The 15,088-nt window shown below is 37.2% G+C and overlaps 1 protein-coding gene across 3 annotated transcripts in view; it reads left to right on the top strand.

Annotated features, from left to right (window-relative positions):
• PRMT3 (protein arginine methyltransferase 3) overlaps positions 1 to 15,088 on the top strand; it is a 138,455-nt gene that overhangs the window by 5,501 nt on the left and 117,866 nt on the right. For all 3 annotated transcript variants that reach the window (XM_004019444.5, XM_012101765.4, XM_060403971.1), the window contains 3 exons: positions 7,710 to 7,869; positions 9,103 to 9,247; positions 13,465 to 13,530. In XM_004019444.5, the coding sequence (XP_004019493.2) occupies positions 7,710 to 7,869; positions 9,103 to 9,247; positions 13,465 to 13,530 (371 nt within the window). The remainder of the gene's footprint in view (positions 1 to 7,709; positions 7,870 to 9,102; positions 9,248 to 13,464; positions 13,531 to 15,088) is intronic.

Genomic DNA, 15,088 nt, shown 5'->3' with positions numbered 1-15,088 from the left:
CAACTTTAATTCTAAAATTTGGTGAGGCCTAGGTTGATTCTCTTGTTTTTATAACCTCTCTTAAATTTTATTTTCTCCTCAGAAGTGACCAGAGTGATCTCTTTGATACATGACGAAGTACCCACTAGGTGGTCTTCATGACATCCTAAGCTCAAATTGAACACTCACAGGTTAAAAGTAGTATGTTAAATTCTGTACAAACCTAACAAATGAGTCCTTCCTGTAGAGAGCCCATAATCTAATAGTAGGTATGTTTTGTATTTGAGTGACTGTCCTGTATTATATTAATAATATATGGTGGAATGTAGTAAGTTTCATGCGAAGTAGGAAGAATAGGGCAGTTCAGAAGAGAAAGCAGTTACTCAGATCAATAGATACTGAGTACTGTGTGGTGATTATGATGGATGCAGACCAGTATTGAACTCTTTACTTTCCAAAGGCATATAAACTTCTTTCAGCCTTAATTTTAATTTGTAAAAAGGAGATAATGACACCTGTCTTACAAAATCGTTGCAAAGATAATGCATATTAGCGTATTACCTGTCAGGATAAGTGCTTAATGACAGAGAATTTGTTATTATTAGTAAATAGATGGAGAAGGCGATGGCACCCCACTCCAGTACTCTTGCCTGGAAAATCCCATGGATGGAGGAGCCTGGTAGGCTGCAGTCCATGGGGTCGCAAAGAGTCGGACACGACTGAGTGACTTCACTTTGACTTTTCACTTTAATGCAGTGGAGAAGGAAATGGCAACCCATTCCAGCGTTCTTGCCTGGAGAATCCCAGAGATGGGAGAGCCTGGTGGACTGCCGTCTATGGCGTCACAGAGTCGAACATGACTAAAGTGACTTAGCAGCAGCAGTAAATAGATTCTAAGGAGTTAGATGAAGAAGTCATGACTGAGATTTGGAACAGTTAAAGGGCCTAGGGAAGGAAGTGGACCTTGAACTGGGTGTGCTCACTAGTGAACTGTTTGCATCTCTCAAAGGATCTGCGGGTTTCCCTGGTGGGCCCTCTTCAGGACTCCATGCTTCCACTGCAAGGGGCACAGGTTCAGTCTCTGGTTGGGAAACTAAGATCCTGCAGCCAAAACAGAAAAGCCTCACAAAGGATCTGTGCTCCTGGCCGTTGGTGGAGAGAGATGGAAGAGAAGGTCTTCATCCCCCTTGACTCCTGGCTTGGTGACCGACCTTTTCATCTCCACTGCCCTTCAGTAAATATTTATTGAGCATCTGCTTTGTATTTTGGCTTTTGAGGGTATAAAGATAACTAAATTTAAAAAGATGACTAAGAAAATAGGTGATGAATGTATAGTGTAAGAGGGGAGAAGTAACTATACGATGGAGAAACCTGGCAAACACTACCATAGCCAGGTAATCAAGGTTAGCGTCGTCAATAATAAGTCATGTTGGTAGTATGAGCCCTTTGTACAATGTGATGAAAATAACACTTTACTTCAGTGGTCTTCCCTCCAGACCAGTAACCTGAGTATAACCATGAAAAGCCATCAGACAGACACAAAGTGAGGGACATTGCACAGAGTCTGGCCAGTGCTCCTGAAAACTGCCCAAGTTGATAAAAACAAGGGAAGCCTGAAAAACTGTCATAGCCAAGAAGGGTTGCGCTAAACACGTGTAGTGTCCTGGGTGAAATTTTGGGACAGAAAGGGGACATTAGGGAAAGACTAATGAAATCTGAGTGAATAAAATGGAGTTTAGTCAATGTTTTTTTTTTTAAGTATGGTATAGTATTTGAAACATATTCCACAAGGGGTTAATATCCTTTTCATGTAAAAGGCCTCTTAAAAATTAAGGGACAGAAGATCAAACAGTTGATGGAACAATGGGGAAAGATGTGGTTGGACTGTAGACCAAAAAAAGGTATAAAAATAACCCAACAGCAAGTTACCATTTCTCACTTCTTAGACTGGTAAAGATTTTTACAGTACGACAGCACAGTCTGTTGACAAGGCTGTGAAGAGAGAGGCACTGTCATACACTGCTAGTAGAATCAGATTTGGCAGTACCTAACAAACCTGGACATGATCTTTTAAACTCAGCAGTTTCTCTCATAAGAATTGGTCTTGAAGATACACCTCCAGCACTCTGAAAATACATAGAAAACATGATTATTCATTGCAGCATTGCAATTTCACAATGTTGAAAGCATCCTAACTGTCCATATATGGAAGAGTGGTTGAATAAACTGTGGCACGTCCGTACCACAGAGCAGTAATCCTGTATTAAAAAGAATGAACTGAGCTGGTGCAGAATGCTGTCCAGGACATTCTGTCTCTTTTGTTGTTTTCGTTTCTTTTTTGTAATCTTTTGGTTGCTCTCTGTGGCATGTGGGATCTTAGTTCCCTGAACAGGGATCAAACCTGCACCCCCTGCATTGGAAGCACAGAGTCTTAATCATTGGACTGCTAGGGGAGTTCCAAGATGTAGTGTCAAATGAAGAAGGCAAAGCTCAAAAGAATATCTAGTATGATACTCTTCGTGTAGGAGAGATTTGAGAAGATGCTTATGGGTCTGCTCATTTTTGCAAATGAAATATAGGAAGGATAAACTAGAAATTGAGATTGGTTACTTACTTGGATTTGTGGGACAAGGCTGGAAAGAGAGCAGAGACTGAGGTAACAGAGATGAGGGAGTGACACCTTCACTGAACATATCTTTGTGCAGCTCTGACTCTCAGGACTGTAGTCATGTGTTTTGTAGCTTTCATGTAGTTAAATCAGCAATGATGAGTCTGAAGGGGTAAGAGGGTGATGTTGGTGTGAGGTGGAATGCAAGCACTAACAGGTGAACTGAACTGTAATACAAAGGAATAGTGTAACCCTACTGCAGAGAGGGGGGAGGAGAAGAACTATGTGAGACCTTGACTGGATGTTGTGCTGAGGCTGCAGATAAAAGGAACTGCTGTAATCCAGAAAGAAAAGGGTTTCTTGCAGGGTGCATGTGTGTATATATGTGTGTCCTCAGTTGCTCTGTCATGTCCGACTCTACGACCCCATGGTCTGTAGTCTGCCAGGCTCCTCTGTCCATGGGATTTTCCAGAAAAGAATACTGGAGTGGGTTGCCATTTCCTTCTCCAGGGGATCTTCCCAACCTGGGGGTTGAACCCATGTCTCCTGCATTGGTGGGCAGATTCATTACCACTGGCCACATGGGATGCCCTTCTTGGAGGGTATGGATTAACAATTCTGACACTACTTTCATATATGCCAGAATGGAAAAAGTAAGTTGGAATGGATAAGAGCCAGATTTCTCATTGTTGGAGAAGGAGGATGAATTGAAGGATGAAATAAATCTTGTGATGAGAGATTAGAATCAGAAGTACAAATTCACAGTATTTCTTATGTAGACAGATAGATACAGAAATACAGATGTGTGTGCATATAGACAGATACAGAAGTATAGATGTGTGTGGGTTAGTATAATACATACTTATATACTGTCTAGCTTTGCTGAAAGGGCCTAGAAAAATGTCAGTAGCAATGAGCATCCATCATGTCCAGACCTTGATTTACAATCCTTTATTAATATAAGGTGCCAAGGGTCCTGAGAGAGGTGATTGATTCCGTGATACGGCAGGGAAAATACAAGATAAACGTGGGACATCTTGTTCCAGAAAGTAAGGAAGTACCTAAGAAAAAGTGAAAAGAGACTTACCTGAAGAATGCAGGAAACCAACATGAAGGAGCTCCTAATGGCCAAAACTAATGGAAGAATTTGATTAACACAGAAAATGACGGTGTTGGGTTTTAACCCTTAGGATAATATAAATGTCCATGAATTCATACTGACATGAATAATCAAATGGGAAGAAGTATCTCCACTTCAGCGTTCAGTTCAGTCACTCAGTTGTGTCCGACTCTTTGCGACCCCATGAACTGCAGCACGCCAGGCCTCCCTGTCCATCACCAACTCCTGGAGCCCACCCAAACCCATGTCCATCGAGTTGGTGATGCCATCCAACCATCTCATCCTCTGTCGTCCCCTTCTCCTGCCCTCAATCTTTCCCAGCATCAGGTCTTTTCAAATGAGTCAGCTCTTCTCATCAGGTGGCTAAAGTATTGGAGTTTCAGCTTTAACAGTCCCTCCAGTGAACACCCAGGACTGATCTTTAGGATGGACTGGTTGGATCTCCTTGCAGTCCAAGGGACTCTCAAGAGTCTTCTCCAACACCACAGTTCAAAAAAGCATCAATTCTTCAGCGTTCAGCCTTCTTTATAGTCCAGCTCTCACATCCGTACAGGACCACTGGAAAAACCATAGCCTTGACTAGACGGACCTTTGTTGGCAAAGTAATATCTCTGCTTTTTAATAATGCTGTCTAGGTTGGTCATAACTTTCCTTTCAAAGGAGCAAGCGTCTTTTAATTTCACGGCTGCAGTCACCATCTGCAGTGATCCTGGAGCCCAGAAAAATAGTCAGCCACTGTTTCCACTGTTTCCCCATCTATTTGCCATGAAGTGATGGGACCAGATGCCATGATCTTCATTTTCTGAACGTTGAGCTTTAAGCCAACTTTTTCACTCTCCTCTTTCACTTTCATCAAGAGACTTTTTGTTCCTCTTCACTTTCTGCCATAAGGGTGATGTCATTTGCATATCTGAGGTTATTGATATTTCTCCCGGCAATCTTGATTCTAGCTTGTGCTTCCTCCAGCCCAGCGTTTCTCATGATGTACTCTGCATATAAGTTAAATAAGCAGGGTGACAATATACAACCTTGACGTACTCCTTTTCCTATTTGGAACCAGTCTGTTGTTCCATGTCCAGTTCTAACTGTTGCTTCCTGACCTGTATACAGGTTTCTCAAGAGGCAGGTCAGGTGGTCTAGTATTCCCATCTCTCGGAATTTTCCACAGTTTATTGTGATTCACACAGTCAGAGGCTTTGGCATAGTCAATAAAGAGAAATAGATGTTTTTCTGGAACTCTCTTCCTTTTCCCATGATCCAGTGGATGTTGGCAATTTGATCTCTGGTTCTTCTGCCTTTTCTAAAACCAGCTTGAACATCAGGAAGTTCGCGGTTCACGTATTGCTGAAGCCTGGCTTGGAGAATTTTGAGCATTATTTTACTAGCATGTGAGATGAGTGCAATTGTGTGGTAGTTTGAGCATTCTTTGGCATTGCCTTTCTTTGGCATAGAATTTCTATTAATAAATGTTGAAGAAGAAAGACAGAAAAGCATTAGGCAAGTACTGCAGTAGTAACTTGCAGAGAAGAGCCACCCATGGATGCTAAGATTAGTGGGCGAAAACTTAGGTGGGTGAGATAGGATTTGCATAGTTCAAAGTATCTCCCCTAAGAAATCTGTTACAAAGGAGATGTTAACTTTTGTGGAAAAACCAAGCCAGACCCCACCACAACCGAGTGATCAAGGTTAACATCACCAGTAATAACCATATTGACATCATGAACCCCTTTGTGTAATGCTCTGAGGAGACAGCGTTGTTTCTCTGTTGTTCTTGCCAAAAGTGTATAACCTCATTCCAGTAATGAAAAAGTCATCAGACAGTCCCAGGTTGAGGGACATTCTACAAAATTACTGATGAGTAATCTTCACAAGTGTCAAGATAGTTATTGGGCACATTATTGTATAAATGGGTCACCATGCTAGTATTTTCCTTCAGATTTTTTGTCTTTTTGGAATTTTAAAAATCTGCCCGTCAATTGTTGATTAAGGTGTATTTAAATCCCTGACTGTGTTTAGAGGATTTTCTGCTTTTACCATTAATTCTGTCAGCTTTGGCTTCATGTATTTTGAGAGATTTTGTGAGATTTATTCTCATAATTGTTAGGTCTTCGTGATAAACTATCTTTTGTGGTAGTTTCCAGCAGCCAGGATAGAGTGTCCAGGTGATTTGAACTTCCTCAGATAGAATGTAGATGTGGCAGTTCTTCCTGAGTGTGGTTTAGGACTGTTTCGATATACTGTAGGTATGAATGTTAATGTTTACTGAATCCTTTCTCATTTTCAAAGCTATACACTTAACCTTTAATTTATAATTATTTGTGTGCAACTGGCCTGTTGTATGCAGGAGTTCTGCATCTTTGGATTCAACCAAAGATCAAAAATATTCAGGAAAAAAAATTCCAGAAAATTAAAAAAAAACTTGAATTTGGTGCTCAGTGCCAACTACTTACATTGTATTTACAACTATTTGTATAGCATTTATATTGTACTAGTTACTATAAGGAGTCTAGAGATGATTTAAAGTGCTAAGTGTAAATTGCCATTTTATACAGGGGCTTGAGCATCTGTGGGTTTTGGTATCTGAGGGAGGTCCTGAAACAGAGCCCTTGCAGATACCAAGGGAAAACTGTATTATTAATACTTCAAATTTTTATTGTGACTCACCTATTGCAGCAGAAAGCAAATCACAGAAACTAGCTGAAACAAGCCAGTTTCTTTGTTCAGTTCTTTAACAAGGTGGTTTGCAAACAGTTGAAAGAATTTTGAAGACAAGATACACAATGAGAATTATAGTAGGAAGTAGAGAAATGGTACACCATCCTTTAACAGTTTGGCAGTGTTTTGTTGCTATTGTTAATTTTGGATGAATTAAATAGTGGATGAATCTATAGTTTTTATAGCGAAGAGTCAGCATTCTGCCAGACTGATTATCCTGCACTGCTTTTATGACAAGTTCAATTTAGGCGTTAGTCTTTAAGTTATATAATATTATTGTGAATTTGTTAAACTTAGTATTTTGTCTCAGCTCTAAAGAATTGTTGCAAGTAAAGACTGAATGGGGGAAAAAAGTCCTGTTTCCCTCAGTGCTGCTCTGAGGAGACAGTATAATACCTGTATTGTTTTTATTGCCTTAGTTGATGTGAAAGTTAATTAGACTAGTCAGTGGACATTGAAGTTTTGTACAACTCACTAGCTCTGTATATTAATTTCTGTTTGCAGAATTAATGATTTACATGCATTAACTTCTATAGCAGAAGTTACTAATTTACATATAGTGAAATTAAATTTAATTCAATTTTTAATAATATTAGGAATTAGGATATTTAACAATATCAGCACTAAGACAGTGTATAGATTGCATATCACCTTACCCAAGATGAAAAACTTAGTGAATGTAGAAAATTCCTTAACCTCCATGCTGTCCTTAAGGAATAGCTAAATGTAATACCTGTTTTTCTATAGGTAAAGACCCAGAGACTAGAGGTGGCCTTCTGTGATGGCCGGACATGGGCTAGAAAGGCAGGCATGGGTTTGAATCATAGTTCACTCATTAAACAGCTCTATGACTTTGGGCTAGTCAATTTCTCTGAAATTTATTTTTCCCATGTCTTAAAACAGGGATAAATGTTTATATTTTAGGTTTGTTTTGAAGATGAAACGAGATGTGATACATGAATTTGGAAGATACCCAATCAATAAATATTAGCATTTTTTTTCCTTCTACTTTTTTGCTTTGTCCTGGGTTTGATTCAGTACAGTTACTGTTTGTTTGTGTGTTCAGTTTAGCCAACTAGTGAAAAACTTAGACTAATAGCATGTTCTTTATAAACTCAAAATGATTTGGATATTAAATATTTAATGTACTGGTTTTTCTCAGTTGGCTGCATAATAGGCACTTAGTATATATTTATTTGTAACACATGTACATGTGCTTTGTTGTTGCACATATAAGATGTGCACATATAAGATGGCTTGAAAATAATGTCCATTCATTTTTTTTAGATGTAGAAGATCTTTATGAACCGCTGTCAGTCCCATTCTCATATCCCAATGGGCTCAGTGAAAATGCATCTCTTGTTGAAAAGCTGAAACACATGGAAGCCAGGGCACTAGCTGCTGAAGCTGCGTTGGCTGGAGCACGTGAGGACCTGCAGAAAATGAAGTAGTTTATCAATCTTACAGAAAATTAATGGTTTAGAGCCCTCAAATAATACAGTTCAAGGTGGAATACAGTAAAATATTTCATGTACTAGAAAGCACAGTGTAGATATTTAATTTTAGTAATATTGAGGATATGCAGTATTTTTGTACATTGTGGCTATAACTAATTAACATAAAATTCTGTTCTCATATACTTCTATGTAATTACTTTGTATTAATGGTAATTGTTCTCGGGAGTGTTTTCCTCTTGAGTGCTTTTGTTCCTTAATGCTACCTTCTTTTGAATTACCTTCTTTCTAATAGCTTTCTCCTCTTTACTTTTCTTCTCCTAGGCTTTTTAAAGTATAAGCATGAATACTTTTAGACTTGGGGAAAATATACAGTTGAGATATTTGCTTTTAAAGAATCAAATGATAATTATGGTGAAGTATGTAATCAGAAAACTGGCTCCATAAGATGGTTTTCTACAGTGCATAAATTAGCATTCTGCTGGCTTAGTACTTGTCAGAATTTTATGTGTATACAGATCACCTGGGTAATGCAATAAACTACAGATTCTGATTCAGGAGGCCTTGAATAGATAGAGTCTGAGATTCTGCCTTTCTGTCAAGTATATATATACCTCCAGCTTAACCTGTTAGATTTGTAAGTTGGCTGCTACTGCCTGAGAACCCATTTGATGGTTTGCCAGAATGTCCAGCAGGAAAAATAGTCAAGTGAATTGTAGTTTCCCTTCCCCTTTTCTGATATTTTATGCTGAGTAACCTAGTAACTAACAACTCTATCTGCCTCTTTACACTTCTTTCCCATGTATACATTATAGGTTCCTGATGTGTTGTGATCAGAGAGGGAACTGAGTTTTAGAGGCTAAGTGGATGGTGTTGGTGTGTGTAAATAATTTCCAGTTTGGATCTGCTTTCTGCTCATATAACCTTTCCACGATATAATAAGATTTTGAAACAGTAGAAAAGTGAATAGAGTCATAGTATGCTTATTTTGTTGGTCGAAAGGTATCAACAGCCATAACTTGCAGTTGGCTACTTCCACCTGGGTTTGAATATGCCCATTGCTTAAAATCCAGCAGGGGGAGCTTTTTGTTGCTTAAGATAAAGCGTGATTTAGAGGCTCATCACACTCCACACTCCCCTCCTACCTCTGCCTCTCAGCCTCTAGCCTTTCCTTTTTTCATGGTCCAATAAACTTGTCTCAAGGGTGTATTTCAAATTGATTACAGACAATTTGCTCAGGATTTTGTGATGAACGCAGATGTCAGAGCCTGCCCGTCATCTACCACTGCCATTGCAGACCTCCCGGAGGATGAGGATGGTGTTTATTTCAGCTCCTACGGGCATTATGGGATACATGAAGAAATGCTCAAGGTTAGAAAAGAGCACAGATGTGTCAAGTCCATGCTGAAGGAAAGATAGAGTGAAACTGGTTCTTAGCACACATGCTGTGGTAGAACTGCCTTTTTCTCTTTTTTTGAGAACTGCTTTTTAGATCTTTTTGGTACTTGATAGCTCATCTTACGTTGAAAAGATTATAGAAGTATCAGAATTACTGTAAATTCTACTTAAGATCATTGTTAATCTTTATTATGAGATTACTTTTGCTTAAAATGGGACAATGGGAAAAATTGCTAATGATTTTAGGCTTCTCAAGAGCAACTTTTAAATAGGAAGAAATAAATTATATGTTTGCCTTTTAATGTGTAAAGGAGAAATTAGTGTTTTAATTAGCAGTCCTGTCATTAGTTTAGGCAAAGAATAATTCTTTGGTATAAAGTTATTGTAGATAATTCTCACAGTTATGGCATAACTTTTTTACATTTGAAATCAATGATAGAAAGAATTTCCTAAGTCAGATTAGATACTTGAACTTGGTTGGTTTTAATTTTTATAATGGTAATGTTTATATAAACTATAAGTAGATTTCTAGCTGTACCTGGTATAATAGATACATTTTATCATCTATTATAGATTATAAAAAAGCAAAGTGTAATTTTTTAATTTAGTAAAAGTGAAAATAGCTAACAAATGTTGGAGTTTAAAAATTATTGAAAATTTTCGATGTTTATCTGTCAATTTTAGATGTCACTACCTTTTTTTTCCTTTCTTAAAACCAACAAAAGAAAAATTCCCTTTTGAATCCTTCCTCAGAAGATTGATTTATTTTATGGAAGCCTGAAGACTGTGTTCCTTGAAACACCTATTTAAAACAATCAGGAATATTTAATAACATGTATATATTTTGTTGAGTCAGTTTTGCAGGATTGCAGAGTTGGAGGTTTGCTGATTAATAGTAATTGTAATTATTTGGGGTCTTTTAATGCAAAGTCATGTCATTTCTTCACTAATGACTTGTCGTGGTTGGTTGTGCTTTTTGTTGTTCCTTGGGTAGTTGCATAGGATTGCAAGTAACAGTTATAAGTAATAAATTATTTTAAGTCCAGGATGCATTTATTTAAAAGAAACGGACATACATCGTTTTCCTCGTTAAAATTAATTTTATTGTGTCTAGAATATTTTCTTTAAAGGAGTTTTTCTTTGCCCATGTTCGTCATTTTAAATCACCCCATCAGTTTCAATGCCATGAACCTTTAATGCTTTTGATAGGGAAATTGTATTGGATTTTTCAGACTGGTAAGTCACTGAGACTCCTAGAAGATAGTACATCTGAGTGCTCTCGGTTCAGTCATCTGGGAAATCCAGTTTGGACTTATTTCCAAATCTTTCTCCTGGACCCTTGTAGCTATATTTCAGTAACTAGAGGATTTCATACCAGATAGAGTATCTGTAAGTCCTTTTGATGTACATTAAGAAGTTCCAGCTGAAAATTCCCAGTGCTGTCTTCTCACTTGTAGATCTGGAATCACTTAAGAATTTTTATTAATATAATTTCTCATGCCTTAATCCCCCTTAGCTGATATACAGTGTAACCACCTCTCCTTGGATCATAGGAAATATGGATATAGTTCGTTCAAAAAGACTGTCCATTTTATATTTTGCTAAGTTATATACTGTGGACGAATATGAAATATTGCCTTATGTCACACAATATTTCTTCTGTTTCCTATCAAAACAATTCTTAGCACATATAATTTGTTCAAGGTTGTGTTACTACCAGAATCTCACATGATCTTTACATTTAAGATCATTAAAATTGATCATCTCACGTGATCATTTTAAATTGAGAAGGCATACATACAGGACTTACTTTTATGCTTAGAATTGGCCTTGCTTTTATAAAAATATTATTTGGATTTTTTGTTGCTTAGTCTCAGATACAGTATTTTAATGACACTATTTTGTATATGCCTTATTTAGTGATTATAAATAAGGATAGTTTATAATCTTATTTTTCAGAATCAAGATGAAGGTAACTTTGAATTCCAGAGATGTAGTTGATCGCAGAATAGATGACATGAACTTTCAAAATCCTTCACCACTTTATCTTTCTGAAAGGAGTTGTTGCTAATGTTTTAAATCTGAGATGTATCTCTCTCTCTCTCTCTCTCTCTCTCTCTGTTTTTTTTTCCCCCAAGAAAAACATTGTTTATCCTGGTGAACATTTATCTAGACTATAGTACCATTAAATAATTTTTCTTTACTTCATTTTCTTCATTGTATTTGTAGTTGACTCAGGCATTCTGTCCACCTTTATGAGCCTGTATTTTAAAACATGCTTAACTTATATCAGTAAAATTTATAGTATATAATTTTTCTGTTGTCTTTAGTCTCATACTTAAATTTTTAAAATATTTGTAGGAATAATTCCATGACACCATGTACTAGTCTTAAAAGATTATTTTGCTTCTTAATATTGAGAAGCAAAAGAAGCTCTTGTTCTTTTGTGTTTCTTAGTTTTAATAGGTGAGTGCAAAAGATTATTTTATTTTTGTTTATTACCTTATTTTATATTGAACAGTTTTAGTCCTTTGTTGGAATAAATTTTTAGGAATGGTTTAAGGGCTTGTCTTTAATTTGTTTGGATTTTCACATTCAGTGGATTTTCCTCTCAAAAATTCATTTATTAAATCAAAGCTCTGCTATGTCCAAAGCACTGTGTTTGTTAGTATACTTTGAATTTCATTGCACCAGGGTGAGCATCTGAGTGAAAGCAGATGGATGTGTAGGAAGAGCCGGATGAAGGATTATGGTTGAACTGAGCAGCAGTGCATGGACTAAGGACAGGAGTTGGGGTGCTAGTGATTAAATGAGAGCAGTGTGATTGGTGAGAGCTTTCTGAGTGACTGCCTTCTTGACTGACGTTCACCCTTTGTGGGTTTTGTTGTGTCAGCAAAAATCACTGGTTATAGTGTAAGAAGAGTATAAAAATAGAAAGAATGTATGGAATGGTATTTTTTTAAAGATTTGTAAAATTAATTACTTAATAGTATGTCTAAATTCATTTGAGTATTAGATTCTCATAATAATTCTTAAAATACATAAATTTAATAAACCTGATTTAAAATTTTGTTTGTAAAGCAGTTAGAACTAATTCTATCATAAAACATGGAATTAATTATGGAATTCCCCCTGTAAAACAGCTTCTAATTTAAGACATATATATATCTTTTTTTTTTAATTCCAATATTGGCATGAACATGTTTTTTTTGTCAGTGATGTGAATGGTATAAATGTTGTAGTGTTTGTTGATAACTACTTTTTACCAAGTGTGAAATTTAAAATTCCCGATTTGAGATATTTGTATCAGACTCATTTTCCTCCCTTAGCAACTGTGCCCTTACTGCTTAAGTTGCTGTCAGTACATGTCTCAGCTGAGGTGATTTAAAAGGGAATCAGCACTGTTCAGGAACCAACATAAATGTTAACGTTCAGTGCCTGCCTGAGTCACAGATCATGTGAGACTCCGGAGTGGGGAAGTCTCATAATGTGGACTGTAGGGCTCAAATGATTTACTTTTAGGCTTATAGGCTTTTAAGCATCATTTCCTACTACAGACAGTTCTAGAAACAAAACAGGATTATAAATCACGTAGGTGCTGATCGATGACTTTCTCGGAAAACTGTACTCAGTTTACCTTCAGTTTTCATTATGTAACTGTAATTTTCACATCTGTCTGTTTTGTCCTTTTTCTCTCATATTTTAACCTAGTTCTACTACAGGGAATCAGGCCCATTAGTATTAATTATCACTTGAAGTCTTACAGTGATGGTGCACGTCAAGACAAAAATATATACATTTTTAAGAACTTAGGTCTTATTTGACTTTCAGTGATGTTATTAAATGTTTTCTTTGTGTGTTGTTGCTGTTACTGTTCCTATTTTCTTTTTGAAAAAATATTTATTTGGCTGTGCTGGGTGTTAGTTTCACCACACGGAATCTTTAGTTGTGGCTTATGGGATCTAGTTCCCCTACCAGGGATTGAACCTGAGCCCCCTGCGTTGAGAGCTTGAAGTCTTAGCCAGTGGACTAGCAGGGAAGTCCCTATTATTTTCTTGTAGCAAAAAAAGATTAAACATGGGTTTCTAGGCAAAAAGGAGCTGTAGAAACGTATGTGATAATTAGCAGATATCTTCCTTAAAAAATTTTATTTGTAAGTATAATGTGATATTTTCCTTTCTCTGCCCTAGGACAAAGTACGAACAGAAAGTTACCGAGATTTTATATACCAAAACCCACATATCTTCAAAGACAAGGTGAGTAGCATAGTCTATAGAATTACATGTTTCATGTGGATCTCGGGTAGCAGAAATCCTCTTAGGTCATTGTGACAGCAGTTGATTTCATGTGTGTGCTGTGCTTAGTCACTCAGTCCTGTCCCACTCTTCGCGACCCCATGGACTGTAGCCCGCCAGGCTCCTCTGTCCGCAGAGATTCTCCAGGCAAGAAGACTGGAGTGGTTTGCCACGCTCTCCTCCAGGGGGTCTTCCCAACCCAGGGATCAAACCTAGATCTCACGCGTTGCAGGCGGATTCTTTACCGTCTGAGCCACCAGGAAAGCCCAAGAAGACTGGAGTGGATAGCCTATCCCTTCTCAAGGGGATCTTCCTGTCCCAGGAATCAAACCAGGGTCTCCTGCATTGCAGGCAGATTCTTAACCAGCTGAGCTACCAGGGAAGCCCGATTTTATGTATACTGGCTTTATTTAATGGAAGACTTTTGTGATGCTGATCTGTGGTGCAGAATACTGATAACAGAAATGCTGATTGGTGTTATTCATTATACTTTTTTTAATTGAAATTCATTAATTATAGTGATTTAACTTAAACTTTGCTCAGTTAGGTAAGTTTTTCTTAAACCATGTTTTTGATTTACTGTGATTCTTGTTAATTTCAAATGTACAAGATAAACCCCATATCAAAGCATTTAATTATTATTTTAGTTCACATTAATTAGTTAAAACTTAATTTAAAAACTCATTTGGTAAATAGGGTCAAATATTTTCAGATAGAATTTATTTTATGTGCCTTTTTTTGAGACCATTTTATGAGATACTTAATATTTTACAATTAGTCTTTATACTGCCTCTGGTTATTTCAAAGATGATCCTTCATGGTGTGTATGAGTATGTGTGTGAAATTTGTGTCATATATTTTTTCCTCCCTTGTGAATTTTTCCATTTTTTCTTCACTTTCTCTTTCCCTCCTTCTCTACATTGGCATGTTACCTAAGAGTTCAGGTTTTCTATTTGTTCCACCTACCTGGAAGTTAATCCACTAATTTAGTCTAGTATATGATTGTCTGTGCCACTCGCATACCTTTGCTTGGAAATTTTCCCCCTCTCTTTCTACTTGAGGGGCTTCCCAGGTGGCTCACATGGTAAAATATCTGCCTGCAGTGTGGGAGACCTGGGTTCAATCCCTGGGTTGGGAAGATCCCCTGAAGAAGGGTATGGCAACCCACTCCAGCATTCTTGCCTGGAGAATCCTATGGACAGAGGAGCCTGGTGGGCTGTAGTCCATGGGATTGCAAAGAGTCAGACACGACTTGAGTAACATAAACACACACTTTCTACTTCAAGAATATGTATACTGGTAACATCAGGTTTTCATAGTTCCCCTTAATTTAAAAGATACTTTTCTAAGGTTATTTCATAGACCTTATATGATATTGCAGTAGTGACCCACGACCTTAATATATTGAAAAGACTGTTTTCCTGAGTTTTATGTTGCTTGGAATAACATATATATATATATGACTGGCTTTTTGTTTTCCATACCTGTTTCCTAAGAGCAGTGTTTAACTTGTGACTTA

This window comes from Ovis aries, chromosome 21, assembly GCF_016772045.2.
Source record: "Ovis aries strain OAR_USU_Benz2616 breed Rambouillet chromosome 21, ARS-UI_Ramb_v3.0, whole genome shotgun sequence".
NCBI lineage: Eukaryota > Metazoa > Chordata > Mammalia > Artiodactyla > Bovidae > Ovis > Ovis aries.
This window is presented reverse-complemented; position numbering and strand designations above follow the sequence as displayed.